This window comes from Globicephala melas, chromosome 9 (assembly GCF_963455315.2).
Source record: "Globicephala melas chromosome 9, mGloMel1.2, whole genome shotgun sequence".
Taxonomy (NCBI): domain Eukaryota; kingdom Metazoa; phylum Chordata; class Mammalia; order Artiodactyla; family Delphinidae; genus Globicephala; species Globicephala melas.
The window spans coordinates 47261940-47285166 of record NC_083322.1 but is presented as its reverse complement, the minus strand read 5'-3'; the positions used below and the strand labels follow the sequence as shown (position 1 = coordinate 47285166).

The 23227-nt window shown below is 39.7% G+C and overlaps 1 protein-coding gene across 4 annotated transcripts in view; it reads left to right on the top strand.

The window, feature by feature from the left end:
* The window catches only part of CREB5 (cAMP responsive element binding protein 5), a 412090-nt gene that overhangs the window by 71227 nt on the left and 317636 nt on the right, over window positions 1-23227 (top strand). For 3 of the 4 annotated variants that reach the window (XM_030857422.2, XM_030857420.2, XM_060305479.1), the window contains exons 2-4: window positions 3379-3450; window positions 8767-8860; window positions 21543-21664. In XM_030857422.2, coding sequence (XP_030713282.1) covers window positions 3397-3450; window positions 8767-8860; window positions 21543-21664 — 270 coding nt within the window. In that variant the 5' untranslated portion in view covers window positions 3379-3396. Of the gene's footprint in view, window positions 1-3378; window positions 3451-8766; window positions 8861-21542; window positions 21665-23227 lie in introns of those variants that run through there. The other variant, XM_060305480.1, reaches the window with a different exon arrangement.

Genomic DNA, 23227 nt, shown 5'->3' with positions numbered 1-23227 from the left:
GCAGAACAGCCTGGCTAAAATCATGTCTGAGTAATTTGCCCCCCATGTGATGGATGATAAAAGAATATACACAGGGCTTTAGTAGAAGTCTGCTTGAGAGAATAATTATTACAATGTGTGCTAGAAAAGAACCATAATAATAGACCATAAAAAGAGATCATGGCTCTTGACTAATACATCAGACCAGATCATACTGGTTGATAAAAGTAATGAAGCCTGCGTGGTAGACTGGTACTATTTAGTAAAACTATCCCCAACACCCACACAGGAGGAATGAGCAAGGGTGTGCTGTTTATAGAGGGCTAAATGTGGGAACGCAGAGCATCAAAATAAAGCAGTTGAGGTTCACACATATATATACACCCACTCAGACCTTATTCATCACTTAAAATGTATTTTATTTTAGCAGCTGCCATTTTACCTCAGGACACTTATTCCGATAGTATGTTGCCAAAGCATTTGGTCCATGGGATTCATAGCATGTGATAAATTGATACAGATTCATATATGTTTTAATAATAAAATAATACAATGACTGGTAACTCGGTTGAACATAATGAACTCTAAACTATTTGAAGGCAGACTCAGTAGTTGTCTAATTGATCCTATTCCTCTAAGTGTGGCGTCCAGACTATGAAGGCTCAATAAGACAGAGTAAATCTATATGACTGAAATTTTTTTTGTGACTGAATGTTGTTCAGTCTCCTATCACTAGCATCATATAATTCCATGATATTTGCTGCAGTTCGTATGCAAATTATAACCAATAATTAAGATAAGGTAGCTCATGTTGACGTTAAGCAGAATTGATAAACTATTACCATTAAGGGCCTGAATTTATGGGAAAAGTCGCATTTTGGTGGACTCAGGTTTGGGATAGAGTTGTGACTATGGTAGAAGAATACTTCCTCCTCATACTGATGTGGCAAGGCTTGGTCAGTCTCTTTCTTCACTTTGGCTTATTAATGAATCCCCTTTAAACTGCAGCAGTAGCACTTCCAATCTTGACCACTTCTATCGGTTGGACATTAATTTAATTATTATCACGAATTACTTCTTTCAGATGTAGACCATACATGTATTTTTATGGAACTTTCTTGGAACATTCCCATTTTACCATCATGTAATCTTAATATCGGTTAATAATATGACTAATCTTGGCATTCTTTGGTCACTTTAGCAACCAAAATTGTTAAATGATGTCCAAGAAAGACTTACTTTATGGCAACTTCTCCATTATACATGAGGAATAGTTAATATTAGAGTGAGGTTCCGGTAACACTTGTCCACAAAACCTCCCCCCACCTCCAAACACACACACTTAAATACCTTTAAGACCTTTCTCCATAATTTGGAAATGGCTCCCTAACTGATTGGTGTGATACAGGAATGAAGGAGTTGAAGATTGATATTCATACCCCCATTTAAAGGAGGGGAAATTGAGGCATGAAGCAGTTTAGTGACCTGGTAATGGTCAGGCAGATCATGGACCCAGAGACAGAAAAGTTCCAGGGAAGTGTTTTAAAAAGTTTACTAGAAAAACAAGGCATATTTAATATTAATGAATAACCCAGTTACTATGCTGTTTGTTCTATCTTGGATCAAAATCATTTTCTCAGCTTTAAAGTCACTCTTTATTTGGAGGCTTAGAAGTAAGTCATCAGAATTCACAGCGGGGAGGAGGGATGCTCTATGATAAGTGATGGCAAAACCACATGAATAATGAGATGTGAGAAGTCATTTTAGTTGCTCATGACTTTCCTCAGACAAGGGCAAGTGGAAAACTTCGGAAGATACTTGCATTTTTTTCCTTCTTCTTCTAAATATAATAGAGTAAAAAAGTTTAACCAATATGCCTGATACAGGAAAACTGTAAAATTATTCGACATTACTGCCTTGATAGGTGACTAGTCATTCCAAATGGAGAGTGAAAAGGGCATTACTTAGTGAAAATTGAGGAATAGTGATGTGAAGAGAGTTTACATTTTAAAATTTGTTTTTAATATCTGACTAGGAGTGTTATCTAAGGCAAGTGTTTTCATTTTGTGTTTCAGAAAAGTGAAAGTATGCCTCTATTTCCCAAAGAATATATGTGGATATATTAGTGTTTGGGGGAAGGCTGTAATGATGTACAAATTAGAATTGTTTTTTTTTTTTTTTTTGCAAGATGATAAAGTTTTCTTGGATGAAGGGTAACTATTCCATGAGTGAAGCAGAGTTTCCTCTTTCAAGGGTGAAGGTGACTTAAGACTCCTTTGGAATAACCTACAAGTAGAATTTTAAGGAAGCACAGGACTTCCTTTCTTCAGAGACAAAACAGTAGGTTTTAGTTCTATAATGAAGCCGTGTCCCACCAGCAGCACATGGAGCTTATTTAAACTCAGTTTCAAAACTGGCAAAAAGAAAAGTATGATTTAGAAAACTCTTTAAATTGTGGAACTTCAATTGTATAGTATTCCTTATGATATTTAAAAAAAAAATTATGTTACTGTATAGATTAGTAACCACACAATCATATATATTGTACTTTTATCGGTTTGGGGGAAGATTTGCAAAGATGTTTGATTACGCTCAATTTTTGCCTAATGAACTTACCTTAGAACCTAACCCCTGCATAAGAAAAGACCATACTATAGTTTAACATATGTCTGAGATCACAACATAAGGTTTCTCCCTGCAAAGCTACCTTATTCCAGACAACTTATCTAGATCAGAGGGGCAGTCACCTTAATCTGATTTTAATTTCAAATTAGCCTGTAAAACCAAATTAATGAAATATTTAAGGTAATGCTTTTTGCATTTGCTGATTTCTCGTCACTTCTGCACAACTTGGATAGCTTTTGTTGAGGCATCATCAAATGCCTGAGATGAAAGAGAATTTAAGACCGTGGCTCACTGCCAGGGTCATTTGCTAAGCTGGCTGTAGGGCTACCTTGCGTCCCTTGTTCATACTGAATCTCAGTGGGGTGATCATGGGAGAATCATTTGACCTGATGCTCAGGGTTGGTTCTCACACTGATGATTGCCCAGTAACTACCCTTCTCTTGCTCTTTGCCTTGCACAGGTGACATTTTACCTGATAATAACACCCACTAGGCAGAATTTCTGCTGCAATAGACATTGTTTTTGGTTGCACTTTGTTGGCATTTTTTCTTCAGAGTGCAGTGAATATGCACTCAAGAAAACACAGTGGGAACTTGGACTGCAGAGAGCCTAATAAACTTGAGCAAGGCAGGACCTGTTGTTCATGGTTATGTTTTTTTCATCTAATTTGGGAATTGGCATAGGAGGGGGCTCCGAGCCATTGCCTTTCTCAGGTAGAAGCAGGAGATATTCATGAATTTCTGTTTTCCTTCCTCTCTCCCCCTGACCCTTCAGATTTATGAGGAATCCAAGATGAATTTGGAGCAGGAGAGGCCGTTTGTCTGCAGTGCCCCAGGCTGCTCCCAGGTGAGTGTAGGGGGGTCCTCCACTCTGGCCTGCAGGGGATGCAGTACCTTCCCCACAGTGAGGCAACTCTCACTTGGCAGTCATGCCTGTTGTTGGCTTTTCTTCTTCACCAAGATATTCTCAAAGTCCCCCTCACCATCATCATCACCATCATCATCACCATCATCATCATCATCACCATCATCATCATCATCACCATCACCATCATCATCATCATCATTTTCCACTTTGACTAGTTTGAACTATTTCCCTCACAGCCTCTGAAATACATCAGTGTTGGCCATTTCCATCCATAACTTTCCCCTGGAAGCGAGCCAGCCGCATCCTGCCCACCAGATGTTCAGGATTGTTATTTCAGACAGGGGGAAAGAGGGTGCTCTTTTTGACAATAGCCACTTGAATTCTGGGCCTTTGGATTACTGGTAAAATAGCTCACCATCAGAGACTGAATTCGATTTTGTTTTGTTTTCCCGTTTGAGTAAAATAAACCCCCTATGACTCATCTAGAACCCATAGTTTTTCCATTTATCTAAACTTTGAGAGAGGAAGTTGGCCTGCTATGCTGGGTTAACCCTCTTTTAGCCTCTGATGGTTGCCATCAAGTGGATTAGACGTGAGGCTTACATGAGGTACTGTGTGTGGAGTGTTTAGTAAAGGACCTGCACGTTGTGCTCAATTGACGCCCACTGTTGCTATGGTGACTGCTGCTACTATTGTACTAGAACCCATCTCTGAAAGAAACTGGAAACATCCATCATCTAAAATCAGAATTTGACCTTTTTCCTTTGGAACAGGATGGTGACTTTTTCTACACTGGACCCTTTGGATATCTCCAAGTTCCAGTCGTTGGAAAATGACCACACATGGTGCTCTCATGCCAAGATCTTCATTTTATGGGATAAAGGACAAGCTTAGAACTCAGAGCACAGGCATGTGGGTAGTTATGCTCTCATTCTCTGAAGTGCCCAGTAGTTTCAGGTGGAATCAAGCCCCACTCTCTTGCCTGTTTATGTTGTGGGGTTGGCAGCACAGCGTAGAGCAATGTCTGGGAGTCAGTGAGAGGTGATGTCCATTAAGGACCCTTTTCATTGTATCTCCCCAGAGAGTTTGAGGAGGGTTCTGGAAGCTTCCTGGAGGGACTATGTCATGAAAACATGAAATGTTATTGCCTCGCGATGCCGCTGTTGACATCAGCCACCAGCTGAGAAACCAGCCTCCTTTGCTTGTGTTCTGGCAGATTCTCCAGGGGCTTTTATATGAATGTTGGTTTTTACCTAATAAATAAGGAAAGCAGTAGAGAATATTATTTTGAATTTCAACTATATTTTGGCAAGCTGGTTTTGGAGGTCCTTTTGAAATAGGAAACACTGGGAAGACACAGATAGGTTGAAGTACTGGGAAAAGTTCTGCTAGACCAGGACTCTCCATTGTGAATGCAGAAAATTGCCTTATCTAAGTTAAAACTGATTTCCACTTAATTTCCTTAAGGGGGAGTCTCAGTAGCCAGAAAGAATCCAATAACTTGAGCAGTTTGCTTTGCTTTGGCTGTAAAAATGTGACATTAAGTTTTATTCAATTTCAGTCATTCAGCACATTTTTGAGGGGCCTGCTCTGTGCATAAAACACGTGTATCCCTGCCTTCACGGAACTTCTAGCCTAGGCATTACATGTGGAACCACATGAGCAATTCATCAGTTAATTAATGAATTGCAATTTTCCATGAAGGAAGAGCACAGGCCACCCTGAAGACCATCCTAGGGGGATTTACTTTACTTGGGGAGGATAATGGGGGTGTCTCTGTGGAAGGGGCATTTAAGGGAAAGGGATCCTCAAGACACTTAGCAAAGGCCAGAGAGGGTTCATGGCAAGTTAGGGTTCCAGGAGAGTCCAGGATTGTGAATGATGGTAGAGGAGAGCCTTTAAGAAAGGGGTATTTAGCCGCATCCAGCATTTGGATAAGTCAGAGAGAAAAGAAGTGCACAGAGGACATTGGACTGTGTGGCAGAATTTCCCAAGCTTGGCACTACCAATATTTGGGGCTGAATAATTCTTTGTTGTGTGTGTGGGGGGCTTCCCTGTGCATTATAGGAGGCTTAGCAGCATCCCTGACCTCTATGTGTTAGATCCCAGTAGCGCTCCCCAGTGGCGAAAACCAGAAATGTTTCCAGGCATTACTAAACGTCCCCTTGGGGGCCAAATTGCCCCCGGTTGAGAGTGACTGCCCAGTGACTTGCATTTTGGCTTTAGCCTTGTTTCTCTTTGGATCCTTTCCCTTTTGGGAATCACCTACTTCTAAGTGATGCTCCCCCATTCTATATTTTAGGTATTGCTCTAAGCCATCTTTTCTCCTTTTTGGAATCAGGCAGGGTATAAATAAATAAATGCTACAGACGTGTGGTCACTGGTGTCAGACGCTGCTAGAGCTGGCACAGCGAGAGGCCTGAGCAGGGGCTGTTGGGTTTGGCAGTTGGCTGTTTGCCGGCGACCTATGAGAGAGGAGTCGGGGTGGGGGCCAGATTGAGTGAGTGGGTAGTGAGGAAGTGGAGGTAGCCAGCATAGAGGAGCCTTTCAAGAGTGCTAGGGAGTGACGGGAAGCAGAGTGATATAATGGTAGCCTGAGAAGGAAGCAGCTTGAGAAAAGGTTTTTTTTTTTTTTTTTTTTAACATCTTTATTGGAGTAAAATTGCTTCACAGTGGTGTGTTAGTTTCTGCTTTATAACAAAGTGAATCAGCTATACGTATACATATATCAAGTCAAGGCTCGCCAGGCTGGATTTAGTCAAGGGCAAGGAGGAGTGAGCATGCTGGCTTGAAGGACCACAGCTGGAGTGCCCTTCCCCAGACTACAGGGGTGTAGAGGATCCTGTGGGGGGGGGGGGGCGATGCTCATTCCTCAGAGACAGGAGGGAATGGAAATAGGACCTATGAAGTTAATGTAAATTCTGAGATGGAGGTGATAATAAATGTTGAAGGGGTGCATTTCAAATGACCTTGAACTTCAGTGAAGGAGCAGGTCATTTCCTTGAGAAGGCTGGGTGAACTGAGGAAAGGTTTGGAGAAACATGAGACTTGAGAATTTACATAGTTTCTTGGTTTTAAGGTAAAATTCCAAGCCTCTTCCTTCAACCCCCACTAAATTTAAATGTAAAGATATATCTAAAACTTGATGTCTCTATTTAATGTGGAAGTGTTTCTTTTTCTTGATAAGCTATTATAAAAATATGAGCATCTTTCAATTGAAGAGATATTAGAATTGAGAAAGTATGGTGGTTGGCCAGTGATTCCAGGGGTCTCCTGGTGGGGTGTTAGGGAATCAGTCCATCATGGCATTTACTTGAGCGATGTTCCATAGCCTGGGACCTGCATGGAGAAGAAAAGATGGCTGGGAATTGGAAAGGGGAGTAAATATGAATTATGAGTGCTTGCGCTGTGTTGGAGGTGATGGATGGATTCCCCTCCCACCCCCTTTTTCCCTCATTGGAAAGAACCTTTGCTCTATTAGGAATGGCCTATAATACCTGGGAGGTTTTGTGTGTGTGTGTGTGTGTGTGTGTGTTACGGCTCCTTATAAGTTAGCTTTGTCCCAAAAGTGAGGAGAAACAAGCTTCTCTTGCTCTTTCTGATCTCACAAAGTCCAATGTTAATTTCACTGTTCCTTTGCCCTCTGCATTTACCTCGTTTTAAGTTCCAGTGGCCTCTCTCAGCTCTGTATCTATTGCAGACTATACCTTTTGGTTATTTACAATTTGCTATTTTCCTACCAAATAAAAAAAAATCACAGATATCCTGTATTGTCTTATTTGGAAGGTAATTATAATTAATATGAGATATCATGGAGATTATTAGTAGTATATAATAAGTATTCTTGTTTATATTCTATTTTAGGTTATTATTTTATGGAGCCAAAAATGGCTAACAAAATGACTGCAAATGAAGGCTATTCCCATGTTGTTTTTTGGTATATATTACAGAAAAGAATTATAATAAGGCTTTTGACAGAAAGACTACGAAATTCAACCTCTGTGTCTAAGCCACATATGGTAGTGTCACTTATTTGATGCAGTCATTCTACTATAGTGTTATAGAGGACCAGATGATCCTGCAGGAAAAACCCACATGTCATGAAGACTTCTGTGTATTCAGAAATCTGGCATGATCTGGCATGTGTTGCAACTTCTGTACTCTCCAATTTATGTTATACAAATGACAAAGAAATAAGTGATATTTATTTGAAGAACTACTTTTAGAATATTGCAAAGGATTTAGCCCAGTGAATCCCCTCATTCCCGTGAATACAAATTATGCTGTTTGCAGAAAAGATTTCTACCTTAATATACAATGGTAATTGAAATTTATAATGGCTAGCCTGAGGAGCTGGGACGCTCTGAGAGATTTTCTAGATTGTCAAAGACTTTGACTTTGATAAAGCAGATACCCTGTTAAGTTCAGTTATTAAAACATACCAGTCTGAGTCAGGATAGGCTGGGATTGCTGCAATAACAAATTAGTTCAAAGCTTCAGTGACTTGACATAACAAAGGCTTATTTCAGTTGCCCAAGCGTACATTTCAGTTATAGATTGGCAGGATATTTTTCATAATCCTTCAGAATTCAGAGATGCTCTTCGTAATTCTTCAGAGATTTAGGATGATTGAGGGGCCACTATTCCTTGTATTGTGAATCTCTTTGCTAAAAGGGAGAGGGTCTTGCCCCAAGAAATAGATGCTCACATCTGGATGACGTGTCACTTCCATTCATGACTCAATGGGTAGAACTACTCACATGGCCCCACCCAACCACAAGAGGGCCAGGAAATCCAATTCCACCATATGACCAGAAGCCAGACAGCTGAAAATATTTGGGCGCAGCATTTTTGACAACCATAATATCATTCCCTGAAAATTAAAAATAAAGTGTTGGTTTACTACACTGCATGGAGTATAGAACACTCAAAATAATTTGCTGTTACTATAAATCATATGTATAATTATAATTAATGAGATAATCAGTGCGCAAGGTCTTCATAAACAGAAACATACTATGCAAATGTCATGGGGTACATCTGTAGATATATATGGCAAATAATTAAGCGTGACGTGTAGTTCTTTTCCGAAGTTTGACATGAATGCATATGTGGTTGCGTAAAATAATTTGTCATTTTACTTACCATGCTTTCACACTTTTTCAGAACTAATTTTTTGTTTTCCTTGTCACGTTTGCAGTGCTGAATGAGTCTTTTTCTCTATGATGGTGAAATATATATTACAAAACTGAATAGCTCCTCTCCCCTCTCCCTTTTTTTCTATTTGTTTGACAGCGCTTCCCAACAGAGGACCATCTGATGATTCATAGGCACAAGCATGAAATGACTTTGAAGTTTCCCTCAATAAAAACAGACAGTATGTTATCAGGTAAGGAGCCATCAGGCAAAGACGCTTTGGGTGATCCAGATCAGCCTCATGTGAGGTACTTGTTCTATAGAATAGGATGATTTCCACTGGCAAATTCTACACCTTGAAAATTTATATTTCTAAAGTATAGCTGAGGCTTAAAATAATGGTAAGCAGGAATGTAATCCGCTAATGTAGTGTTCACTCAAATAATTGGAGAGCTCTGACTTCTTGTTTTCTGGAATGTGAAATATTTATTACTATGAAACTTGGCTCCATGTAAGGATTTTTTAACATCACATACCTGTAATTACTCAAGCAACAGATGTTAATTGAGCATCTGTAATGCACACTGCACTGTTCTGAGTGCTGTGGAGGTGCGAAGATTGATATGATTACTGTTTTCGAGGACATCACAATGTGTGTGTGAAAACTTAGCTAAAATAGAGGACTGTCCATGATATATATCAAGTGAGCATTGTAAGGAAAAATGCTATGTGGCTTTAGCAGAAGGAGCTCTCTTTCTGGACTGAGCTGGTCAGTGAAGGTTTCCTTAAGAAATAGTACCTGCTTCATAATTGGGAAATTAAATAAGATAATGTGTGGAAATACAAGTGCTCAGCAAATGTGATCATAAATAAATAATAATGATAATCCATCAATTAATTTCCATTCTGTCCCGTCTTGAGAGGTAGTGTGGTAAATTAGAAAGAGTGCAAGGAGTAAGGAAACTTGAACTCTAGCCTGGCCAGATGACCTTGAGCAAGTTGGTAAACACTTCTGGGCTTCAGTTTCTTTTTCTATTAAATGGGAATGATTTTATCTGCCCAGTCTATTTCACAGGCTTATTGTGATCCAATGAAAGCATGTAAGTGCAAGAGTTTCATAAACCCTAGCAGGGCAATTGAAGCATTTCCTGTTGCCTTTCTCAGGCTAGAAATATTTCACTCAAGCCACTGTCTCCCTGGCATCGTGAAAGAAATAATACGCCCATGAACATGTTTTAAATGATATCAGAAGAGAAACTGACTGCACAGGCAAAACTGGCTCGTATAATTGAGCATTTCTATGGCAGTTAAATTTTACAAGTATTTTTTTTTTTTGCTGTACGCGGGCCTCTCACTGTTGTGGCCTCTCCCGTTGCGGAGCACAGGCTCCGGAAGCGCAGGCTCAGCGGCCATGGATCACGGGACCAGCCGCTCCGCGGCACGTGGGATCTTCCTGGACCGGGGTCCGAACCCGCATCCCCTGCATCGGCAGGCGGACTCTCAACCACTGTGACACCAGGGAAGCCCTACAAGTATTTTATTATCGCTCTTATTAGTAAATACCCTAAGAGTTTTTTCAGACAGATTATTATTACAACCCACATTTTACAGATAGAGATGAAGAGGCGTGGGAGAGGGAGCAACTTTCCCAAACTCACCAACAGGGCAAAAAAATAGGGCCCTTGATCCTGCAGTCCTAACCCTCTGACTTGCACCAGCTACTGCTTTGTCAGGCTTCATCAGTTTATATGTATGATCAAATACTCCCGGTGACGGGACTGTCCACAGGTCTTCACTGTCTGGCCCGTGACTTGTTAGTGGTGCAGATGGGCTGTGATTTGCAAGACTCTCGTGTTCAAAGGCAGCTTCTTCCCTTCCCTCCTCTACCACCTCTCTCTCAGCCTGTTTGTTTTATTGAACTAGATGGCTCTTCAGAAATAACTTTGTCTTTCCTTAAGTCTAGAAACAGAGATGCAGAAACTCAAATTTCTAAGAATTACGAAAGCCTAGAAGGGTTAGGAAGGGTGTTCTGTTCTTTTGTTTTTATCATTTATTACGTTCTATAGAGTCACACGTGGTGTAACCTTATAGTTTAACGATGAACATGTATAGGAAAATAGCAAGGCTCTAGACTGTGGAATTCCCAATATTTCAAGTAATAAGTTCACCCTTTATTTCTCCCAAACAGGATCCCTAAAATAGGCTGCCTGGGGGTAGGGAAGTGGGAGGTGAGTGTGAAGGAATGGTGATTATGTAGCGATATGATCACTATAGAGGTAAGTACCAGCATAGTATCTCTCAGGTAGACTGCTGGGATGGCCCTACAGGGAGCCCCATCCAAAGGTCTGAAAAAAAGTAGCTAAAGATGTGGGAACGTTTCTATAGATTTCCTGTAGGTTTTTGATGAAACTCTTGAAGCTTTTCAGTAGTTCTTACCAGATTCTTATTAATTTGTTATGTCAAACTCAGAATAAGAAAATGAAGGGAGAAATAAATGAGGAAGAACAGCATGAATGATATAAGGGCATATTTTATTTTGCTTTCTCAGGTTTTATATTGAAGCTGGTATGAGGCCATTTCATACTCCCAATGAAATTAAGTGCTAAATTTTTTTAAACCATTTTTTAATTGAAGGATAGTTGATTTACAGTGTTGTGCTAATTTCTGCTGTGCAGCAGAGGGACCCAGTTATACACAGATATACATTCTTTTAAAAAAATATTCTTTTCCATTATGGTTTATCCCAGGAGATTGGATATAGTTCCCTGTGCTAAATTTTTAAACTTGCTACCCACTCTGCATGTTTGTAGTCTCCTAGAAATTTCTTGCTGGAACAGAATACAGAGCTGTCCAGTCCAGCTCCAGAGGCTGAGGTGTCAACTACATGTCATATGCCAGTGTTGTCCACACTGAATTGTAATATGCTATTTGCTGAGTATTTGTGCTTTGCATTTTTTTTCCAGGAAAGTCTTTAAAATATATTTATCTCAAACATCATTTCAGTTTTAGCATATTAGATTGTGATTGTCAATATGACTGAAGTTTTATTTGTTTGTATCTTAATTTACTCAGATTTAAATTTATCAAAAGCTTCAGAATCTGCTTTTATTAAAAATATGTTCATTAGAATTTTATTTCTTAATGTACCTTAAACCTATTTTGTGGCCTCTCATGAAGATGAATAATTTTGTACAGCTCAAAATATAGTAACAATAAAAATAAAAATAGTATAAATCAAACCTTAAATCAGAAAGCCTCATCAGGGCAAAAATGTTCAAGGCTATTATTTTTTTTCAAGCAATATTTGGTCTATTTTTTTAAAGCAATATTCAATTACCCAAAATTTCATTTCAGATGAATTGGAGTTTAACATATATTAAGGAGATAAAGTATAGTAGGTATGTTTATTACTAATTTCAGGGTGTCTAGCTAACCTAAATTTTGGAAAATCACTTCATCCTTCTTTAATTGCAAATATTATAGTTAGGGAAGTTATTAAGATATCACACATATACATTTGAGGGGTAAATGTCCAAAGCGTTGTAAGATCTGAAATAATTTTATAGCTTTGCCATAAAGTCCATTTTATTTAAGCCAGGTAGAATTTATTACTCAAAATGACTGTAAATAATCTTTTTTTTTGTAAATAATCTTTGACATGCCACAAAGCAGGATAATAAAAGTGACGGTCATGGTGTTTTATTAACATTAGTCTGCTCTTACTGATAGACAGTAAACATAAAACCCCTCCTTCTAAAGGGACAGTACATGTCCCTAGTAAGGACATGAATAGGGGTGGTGGTGTTGGATTCTGAGGGCAAAGACTTCCATTCCCTCCCACCTTGGTCCTTCCATCCTTATTTGGGCTCTGTGGTACATTTCCAGTGTCCTGATGTGACGAGGGGCATGAACCTTTCCCTTCAACTGTTCTCCGTCTGATAGAAGATAATTTCATGGTGAGGGAAGTTGTGATAGCAAAGGTTTTTAGGTGCCAGTTTTGAAATGAGAATCCATTGAAGACAGTATACGTCCACATACAGGTTGCAAAATTACCAGCTACCACATGACACCAGATCTGTTTGGCTTGCAAATTATGATCAAATTTCAGTATTAGAGACAAAGAGGATGGTGTTTGGGTCTATTTTAATGGTATTATGTCTAGGTATCCAGAAATTCCTAAATCTTGCCCTATCAAACATCCCCACCCCCACTTCTTTACAGGGTTCCCAGGGTCTGTACAGGAAAAAAAAAAAACAAAACAGAATAGGAATCAAAGTACAACTTTGTAGTTGAACAAATAATAAGCAAATAATATACTAAATGAGAACTCTGTGTGTGTATGTTGTGTGTTGGGGGAATACGGTAGAAATATTGACGTAGAAGATGACTGATTTTGCTTCATGAAAGGGAAGATGAAGTTCAAGAGTACTGCAAGCCTTTCCCAAAAGATAAAACCTGATCCACACTCAGGTGGGAAACCTGAGAAAGGGACAGGGGACCATGCCTTTAAATGCCTAGTCAATTCCCTCACCAGACATCACAGCCCGATTAATGCTGCAGGCAACTGGGCTGTGCTTAGAGAGAAGTTAGGACAGGCACCAGCTGAGGTGTGGGAAGAGGGTCTGAAGTTGCCCCTTCATCACCATTCATTTAGTCAACAAACATTTAATGAGGGCCTGCAAGGATCCTATTGTGCTGGGTGCTGGGGATGTGGCATTGAACCAGACAGATGAGTTCCCTCTTCTATGGAACTGATTATATGCTGTTGGGGGTAGGGAGAAAGAGAGATAATAGACAAAAAACCCAAAACCCAACAAAACCAAAAATCCCCGGATAAATAAACAAGAAAATATCAGTTAGGGAGAAGTGCTCCGATGAAGATAAATCATGATAATGTGACACCAGCGGCCAGCAGGCTCCCCAGGGGAGGTCAGGACAGGCCTCTTCTAGATGAGTGGCATTTCAGCCAAGACCTGATGTTCAGCACTCCAGGCTCAGGGGTTCTTCGTCCCTGACCTCTGAATATGATGGGGCTGGAAGTGGTAAAACCCCAAGACCAGATGCAGTGCAGCTGACTGTATCTTGCGCTGACACATGGAAGAGAGGCAAGAGAGACTGGCTTCCTCATCCCATCTTCCTTATCACCGTCTGATGCAGAGCATCTAATATAAATGACAGTATAGTCCTTCAGAACCCAACTGAGACCTGGACTAGGTCTAGAAGTAGGGCCTATCTCTAGTTCCAGACTCTAAACCTAATACTTACTGTGGAGAAAGCAAAATGTTTTCAATGAAGTAGAACTTTTGTCTCCAAGAGATTGTTTGTGATCAACCAGACAATCTCAGAACCCGAATCCATTGCTCATGGCTCTTTGCTATAAACCCTACTTAATAATCCAAGAGCATTTTAAGGGAGGAGCCAGAGGAAAGGTGACATATCTCACTCCAGATTCTTTTTGGAATGAACTGGGATATAAAAAGTAAATAAATCTCTGTCTCTGTCTCTCTTGCGCGCGCGCGCGCGCACACGCGCACACACACACACACACACACACACACACACACGCTAAGTATGTCCCATACTTAGCTTCTTTCTCTTCCATTGATGGTAAAGTTACATAGTGACTTCTCATTATGGAAATTAATCAGATCTTTATGGAACAGAGGGTGGTGGAGATGGCTTGCATCAGAGGGCAGCATGATAATAGAAATAGCTACCATTTATTGCCTTATCTTATGCCTGTAATATTCCCCCTGCTTTATATACATTGTCATTTAATCCTGGCCACTTTTTTTTCATATGAGTAAACAAGATCAAGAGGATAAGCAATTTGTCCAAAGTCCCTATCTGTCTATAATTTTCTCACTGTACACATAGATTTGGTGAGGTACACATATTATTTTTAGTATGTTTTGGCCTTAGATTTATGTTTGGATATAAATCTATGAACTGATTTTTCTTATATTATTGACTTATCCCTTCAATACTCATCAAATGGAGAGACTGGTCAAACATTTTTAGAAGGAGATTGTAGCAACACATACGAACCTTCAAGTTGCGAACTTTCAAAGATGTAAACGTTCGTTAGCGTGTCCAGTCACATAAGTTAGTTCACGTTGTCATGTGAGTGCATGTGGTTGTGCTTTTGTGTAGTTTACTGTACTGTGTTTGTTTGTTTTTTATGTATTATTTGTATGAAAAGTATTATAAACCTATTACGGTATAGTACGATATATCCGACTGTGTTAGTTGGGTACCTAGGCTAATTCTGTTGGACTTACACGAACGCACTTTTGGCACAGAACTCTTTTGTATGTAGGGACGTACTGCATTGGCATTTGGACATGTCAGCTTCTCATTCATGTTTTTAGTTGGTCAAGCAAAATAGAATTTTGAAAATCCACCTGAATACGTCAAAGGCATTGATCTACAGTCTTCCTTTATATATGAAAAACTGGCTTCCAGTTTGTTTAATCTGGAAACCAATCCCTTTTGACAAAGAGTATAGTAGAACTCAGGCAATGAGTGACTAAGTGGAAACATTAAGCTTTAGCTTCCACTATTCAGGGCAAATTTTGATCCCTTTGTTCACGTGGCCAGCAGAGACATGGTTTCACATTGTTAATAACCCTTTTTACCAGCTCGGCTCCTCTAAAATGAAATAAAATTGTGGCTTAATTGCTGTTGGAACACCTAGGGGTAAGCCATGGCTAATAGTGAGTATGTAGGTGTGGAAAGTATACTTGAATTATTTAAGTCTATATCTATGTCTTCTGGAACCATGTGTTGTAAGAGATGCCTTTATCAGAGCATTTTCTAGTTGACTCACAGCCTCTCTAGTCTACCAGCTCTCTAGCTTGAAATAAATGGATTCCAGCATGTGATTCAAGAGTGTGAGAGCGTGTCTCACTGACCTGGATCACCCCAGTCCGGGTCAGTTTTAAGCATCCCACAGCTATTGTTTAAAAACCAGAGTTACCTTTGTTTGTCCCGTGGTAGCACTGCCTCTTGGGACAGATGTAGGGAAATAGTTATGTCAGTGTTACTGAAAGGACCCTAGTGCTCCTATTGTATATTCACACTCAATAAAAGGCACATTTATCGCAAAGAAGCCTGTCTAGAATTCCTCGGAATTCTGTCAGTTGTTACTGATTATAACTCTTATAAAGGATTATGCATTTTAAAATTCATTTAATGTAAACTCAATTAGGACTTTATTAAAATTCAGGTAAGGTATAAGAATATTTTAAAGAAAGCATTTGCTGAAAAATTCATGGGGTAAATATGACTATAAAAAGAATATTAAAAGTCTCGAAGAGAAATGCCTTTTTTGAGAACCTCAACTCTTACTAAAATAGATAGGCTAATTCCAATACTTTTCTCTACTGATTTGAACAGCATTCTTGAGGAATTCCATTAAGCTACATTTTGTTGGCTGAAATTGAGTCATGTAAATAATAAAAATGCATTGCCTTTTAAAAAATACCCTATAGTTAGAATGGTCACTAATTCAAACTGATCTTTCTTAAAACTGGTCTGAATTAGTGAGGCTTTTATAGTATCAATTTAATACAAAATGATGTAGAATTACTTTATAGAGTCCTTTAGTGATACCGTAGCTGAGACTGTCAGACCAATAGGAAAAAAAATTTGCTTAGGGGACTCATATTTTTCTCCTCTGGTATATGATGGGAAGTCTGCTTTTCCTTTTTTTTTTTTAATTGATGGCTTGTCACCTTGCCTTTATTTTTTTCCCATTGAGGAAAATGAAATATAGACAAACATATAACTCAAACACAGCTCTGAAACCGAATAAGGTAGCAACCTATTATTAAATGTAGAACAGACTAAACACTTTTTAAAAGAAGAATCGGGTTTCTGCTTTAGCTGTGTGCTTGTCATTTAGGCTTTGGAATAATCATACTTGCTGGGACTGAAGCACTTGATGGTAGACAGACTATGGACTGATTGGAAAACTTAGTGAGATGCTTTTTTTCCTAGTAGTCCTGACCATATACTTGTGGTCCTTCCCAGATGTAATGTGATACAGGATTTCCTATCATAGAAGTGATGGGTGAATTCCTAACTCATAATGCCAAGTTTGTGGCACTCTTCCGGGCAGATATGCAAGTAGAGCCTCTGCATGGCAAATGTCCTCTACCTAGCTATTTACAGAGGCAGTGATTTTATGAAAAGATGCTCCTGTTTTCAAGAAACAGACTCATCATTCCAGGAAGGGAACCAGATGTTGAAATATGACCAACTTTTCAATCTTTCATGTCCGATTGGTAAAGAAATCCCCACGACGCTTAAGAGGAGTACAGGAGGGTAAGATTTCTCACTTGCACTGGCCCTGGGTGTCGAGGTCTCCTGAGAACCTGGTGTGCTCTTTGTAGACTGTGAGAAGGCAGCATGCAGGCATTTCTGCAGCACCAGTGCAGATTTACAAAGGTAACAACGAAATACTTTCAACTCGGATAAAGTTCAAACTCAAAAGCTATTAACTTTTTGTTTAGTTTGAGATTTGGGGTTATCTTCTCTCATTCAGATGGACCTCACTGGAGTGGAAGCACTAAAAGAAAGGGGAGCATAAGTCCTTAAACAGTCATCTCAGCTCTGAGTTCCCACTGGAACCAGTTCCTGTAAGACCTTGGAGTGTGGCCTGTCACTGCGGAACACACCTTAGATATTATCCCCTAGTAGAGCATCGGTCACTGTTATTCAGGACATAGAAATTGCTGCTGCTGTAGCTAACTGGTGCACGCTCTTGGTTCTAAATAAGGTGTAGATTACAAGAATTTTAACTTATGACCATGGATATTACCCACTTACTTCTGGTCTAATTTCAGCTGGAGTAGTTATTTGACAAGGCATTCATGTGGCTGAGAAACTCTGCCTCTTTTATTTAAGCAACTGATAGATTTAGCTGTCCCCCTTTTGAAGATTTGCACATTGCCTGGCTTACTTGGAACTGGTACCATGTGGGATCAAAGATGACTAGAGACCCTGTATTAATTCTAATAAATGTTAAAACAAAAGTTAAGCTCCATTTTCTGGTTCCTGTTGTAACTGGAAAGAATAGCTCATTCACAAGAAGAAAATGAATTAAATATTAGGAACAGTGTGCCTTATCTATTCCAAATGTGGATACAGATTACAGTTTTGCTTTTCCCTCACTCTTATCATACGGCAAAGAAAGTCACGTTTGGTAACAACTCTGGGGCCTTCCTCTGAGTCTTTGTCTCTGGGGATAGGAGGGAACCAGCTGTCTTTACTGCCCATAGCTCCCCTTGTTCCATAGCTTTGTTTCCCTATTGCTGCAGAGAGGCTCAGCATGATGGACGGTGCCATTACTGTCCTGTGCCATGCTCCTTCGGCCTCCCTTTGCTGATGTATGTAGGTGCATGCCGGTATCTGGGAATAATTTTGCGTTAGAGGAGACAGAAAACATCTCTCAACTTTGCTTGGGGCTTGGGCCCCCAAATGCCAACCTGAATTCAATTTCATGGAGCATCTCATGAACATGTCTCAGAGTTCAGGAGTCTCATGGAGCCTCTAGGATTGCTATTCTCTCTACCTGGAATCATGGTCCTCAACCTGTAAATCTCCAACAAAGGAGCATAGAGGAATAAAAGGAAAATTAAAACCTGGCAAACTAAATTCCCATTGATGACAAGTGGTCTACTATTTCAGTTCTGTCATGTGATACTTTCTCAGGTTTTTTAGTCACGAAAATGTTCCTCTCAGATAGTGAAGAGTCTGTAGGCTTGTAATGCAGTTCTATTGTGTGAGGGATATAAATGATTCCAAGATATTTCAGAAGAACCAAGGATTGTTAGGAATGTCAATTACTTATACAATTAAGCAACTCCATTACTAAATGGGGCCAAAGGCGACTTTCAGTTTCCTCATAAGTAAAATGGAGGAAATAATTTTTACCTAATGTGGTTGATGTGAAAATTAATGAGATGATGCATACAAAGCACTTAGCACTATGCCTGGCATGGACTAAGCATCCAGTAAACGTATACACACGCACACACACACGCACATACACCCTTAACACACACACACACATACCACCCTTAACACACACACACACACCACACCACCCTTAACACACACACACACACACACACACCCCTTAACACACACATACACCCTTAACACACACCCACACACACCACCCTTAACACACACACACACCCTTACACACACACACACCACCTTTAACACACACACACACACACACGCACATACACCCTTAACACACACACACACACCACCCTTAACACACACACACCCTTAACACACACACATACACACACACACCACACCACACCCTTATATTTCCACTCTCACGTTTCGTCTATTTGCACCTTCTGTTCATAAATCTCCTTTATCTATATATCTAGCCCTTGCCTCTGGCCTAATTTCCAGTGTCTGACCAGTTGTTACTGATGTTCCTGTTCAACTGTCCTTTATGTGGTCATATTTTCTTTGGTCTACTAACAGTGACTTTTGCGGTATGCGGGCCTCTCACTGTTGTGGCCTCTCCCGTTGCGGAGCACAGGCTCCGGACGCACAGGCCCAGTGGCCATGGCTCACGGGCCCAGCCGCTCTGCAGCATGTGGGATCTTCCCGGACCAGGGCATGAACCCGTGTCCCCTGCATCGGCAGGCGGACTCTCAACCACTGTGCCACCAGTGAAGCCCCCTAAAAGTGACTTCTGAAGCGAACCTAGTTGTGGTGGTGATTTTAGGATTCACAGAATCATGTAACTTTAGAACTTTATTTGAAAGATGATGAACTTGAAGTCCAGAGAATGTAAGTAATTTCCCCAAAACCACATGATTTTCTAATCTGGATTTCTGGGTTGTCAGTGTTGTCTTTTACACATGCACCAAAGACCTTTGGACCTGGCAGGAGAGTCTAGGCAAAGCATGGGATTTAGATTGAGAAGGGATTATGTCCGAAAGTAAGAGAGGACTTAATAGTGATAAGATGGTTACAAATTGTGTGACCCTGTGCAAGGTACTTAACTTATTTCTCCTGTCCTAAAATAATATGCACCCTGCTTACCACATAGGCTCTTGTGAGATCTATTAATAGATTCTAGACGATGTGGGTAAAAATGTAAACTGCAAAATGCTACATAAATACTAATTTTATATTTTATAAGCCACAACACATAACTGCTATAGGTATATATTGGATACTTAGGCATATATGTGTATCTTAATAAATTAATTAATTTTCTAATAAAACTATTTTCAGTGAAACCCAATCCTTTGCATGTCTTTTATCTATAATGTCCAATTTATGATCGTCTGTTGTAGGCTCTCTGTGTACTGCAAAGAGAGCTCAGAAGCTTGGAGATTGGGCTAAGAATGGGAAAGAATGCAGATGGGTATTTTGTTGATTGGAATCCAGATCAGCCATTCGGTTACTTCTCAGGCAGTAAAGCTCTGTGCCCATAGGGTATCGGGAGACATTGCCTTGGAAGGGCTGATTAAGTGGAGATATCAAGCCATTTCAGCTTCATGGGTGTTAAGATATTCTTTGAATCTCAGTAGATAATTTACTGGGATTAATTACTCTAATAAATAAATAGGATTCTAATTTCTTGCCATATAGGAATTTCTAAAGAGAGTGCAGAAATTGCAAATTCATATCAACTTGAGGGCATTCTTCATTTGACTGGTGGTGATGGCTTAGAGGACTGTGCAGGAAGAGATTTGAGACTGAGTGTAGGTCAAGCTGGACAAGGGCCATAATCGATCTAGCAGTGTCTGCCACAGGCTCAGGTGGGAATAATGCATGTATATATATAATGGAAATAGCACCAAGCCCTTGGTTATAATCCTAGTGTTGCCACATCTACCTGGGAGACCTTGGACAAGACCCTTAATCACTCAGGCCTTCCATTTTCTTCGCTTGTAAAATAATTGGTGTGGCTAGACTTCCCCACTGGGAAGTGGTCCTCTCTGGTTCTTTTATCTTCTGTTTCTGTGAAAAAGGCAGTTTACACAGTTTTATTCATGTCCACTCGAGTGCACCTTTACAAGGAAGATGACTGTCCTTAATAATTACAAAGGTGAGATTCTACTCTGCTTACCTTATAGGATCTTGTGAGATCTAGATTCTAGAGAATGTGTGTGAAAATATTTTATAAACTGCAAATGCTGCATAAATATTAAGCCACAAATAGTGGTTTCAGATCCTCCAGTTTTTAAGTAGTACGCTCTCCAGACCATCAAGAATATGAAAGAAATTCTATTCCTTTTAGAGAGTCTTCTCAAAACATTCTTTTGGCTACAGCAAAAGGAAAATAAAATTAATAATTATATTTTTAAGGGATGGAAGCTGAATGTGTTTGACTTGGAACCTTTCATCATCCTTCTGTGACTCCGAAAATGAGAGAAAGAATTGCTAAATTTTTATTCTCCATTAAGAAAAAGGAATTGAATGCTTGTTTCTCTCTTTTTGTTTGATATAAACATTTATAATTTTTTTTGTCCTCCCAGCCCCCTAAAATCAGGCTTAACATGGACTCTGTAGATATTTTTGGCCTTATTTTAGCTAAATCATGTTTTCCAGTTAAAAGAGAGTTATTCCACACCTTGCAATGTGTATTCAAACGATATGAGCTCCAGAAAGTCAACTGTGGGATCTTCTTGCCTGAAGTTGTCCAGAGGGAGGCTTGGGAAGCCCTCCCATGTCACAGCCTTCTACACATCATATTGCTCCTCTGGGCTTTATGGTTTTATTTTCTTCCATATTCTCATTTTATTTAAAGGGCTGGAAGATTATGGGTGGCCACTCGGCATCGTCATTAAGGCGAGGGGAGGGGATTAGTGAATTTATTAGCTCATACTTGCCACTGACTTTTGAGGAAAAGGTCCCGTTTATGATCCCTCGGTCTCTGTTTTCAGATCAGACTCCAACCCCAACGAGATTCCTGAAGAACTGCGAGGAGGTGGGGCTCTTCAATGAGCTGGACTGCTCCCTCGAGCATGAGTTCAGGAAGGCTCAAGAGGAAGAGAGCAGCAAGCGGGTAGGTTTGCTTGGACGGACACCTGGACAGGTGTCTCCTCTAGCACCTGCTAGAAACATCTGCATGGGAACTAGGTGGCACCGCAGACTGTGCTGATAATGCTCTAAAACAGCATTTATCCGTTTGCAAGTGTTTGATGGTTTTTTCTTTTGAAAATGGATGAATCCCTGGTTGTAGAATCCAAGGCTAGAAAAATCATGGGAAAAGCAGATTATCTGAAATACGAAATTGAAGCCAAAATAAAGTTACCTGATACTTGACCTGAGTCAGAAAAACTCACAGAATTGTTCTATTCAAAAGTTGTTGTTTTACTGTGCTAAATAAGAGCAAGCTTTACCTGCGTGGTGAGTGCAAAAGACAAGGGTCAAGGGGTAAGATGACAAGCGAAGGATTGTAGCAGTAGAAGAGAGGATTTCACCTGATTTTGGCCCAGGTTGTAACTGTCTGATTTGCATAATCTTCCCGGTATCTCTCCACCACGTTCGTAATTCCTTCCTGGTCATATTATTGAACATCTGTTGTTGTGGGAACAAATAGGTTCACTATAAGTGTGGATTATTTGTCCTTACAAATGTAGAAAAGTCACCTTACGAATCCCTCCAGAATATAGTCAGTTTTTATTGTAATGTCATGTAAAGTGATTTAAAAATCACTTTACCAGATTAAGGAAAAGAAATAGAGTCACAACTAAATATGATAATGAAGCTTTTTGGTGTTTTTAAACTTTTTTGATAGACCATTATTGAATGCCCACAATGTACTAAACAACAAATTAGATACATCCCATGAACAGAGACTTAGACTGTGAAAGCTGGTTGAAAGGAAGCGCCGGCTACATCGTAATGGATTCTGAACTTCCAGCTGTTCCATCTGGAGAAGAAATTTTAAAAGGTTCTGATATTTCTCTAAGTGTTTCAAAACCTTTGAATCCTCCTCTATGTGAAATTATAATAATCCCCCTCCACCAGATTTTTCATGTCACATTCTCACATCAAAATAGCCATTCAGTCTGTACTGCTTTAGGAAAAATCCTGAAAATAGGTTACAAGAGGGGTTTAAAATCTCAGTCAACTCATTTGATTTATAATTAGTCATTCATACTTGACACGCCCCTACACCCGCCCAGTGAAGCGCCTTTTTTCTTTTTCAAAGCAAACACTTATTTAGCACTTATTTGCCAGACACTGTTCTGAGCACTTGATATTTTTAACTAAATAAAAAAGAAGGCATGCATTCTATATTTCATTGCAATAGAAATAGATTTTTAAAAAAACATAAAAATAGCAAGGGACCGAGGAACCAAAAAGTCTAGTAAATTTCCTCTGGTTGAGTAATAAATTTAGCTTTGCTGATGGACATGGCATATGTAGATGACTGAGGGATTAAGTTCATTCATTCCTTGAGATAGTCAAGGTTGACTTCTTCCAAACTGTAAGAAAGGTGTGTACTTGGTCTGTATCGTCTTCATTTCTGATAGAAGGGTTTTAATCGAAGTGTATACCCTTAATTTTCCCAAAGACATTTTCCAAGATTTAACAGCTTTAGGAAGCCCATGGTCGGGGG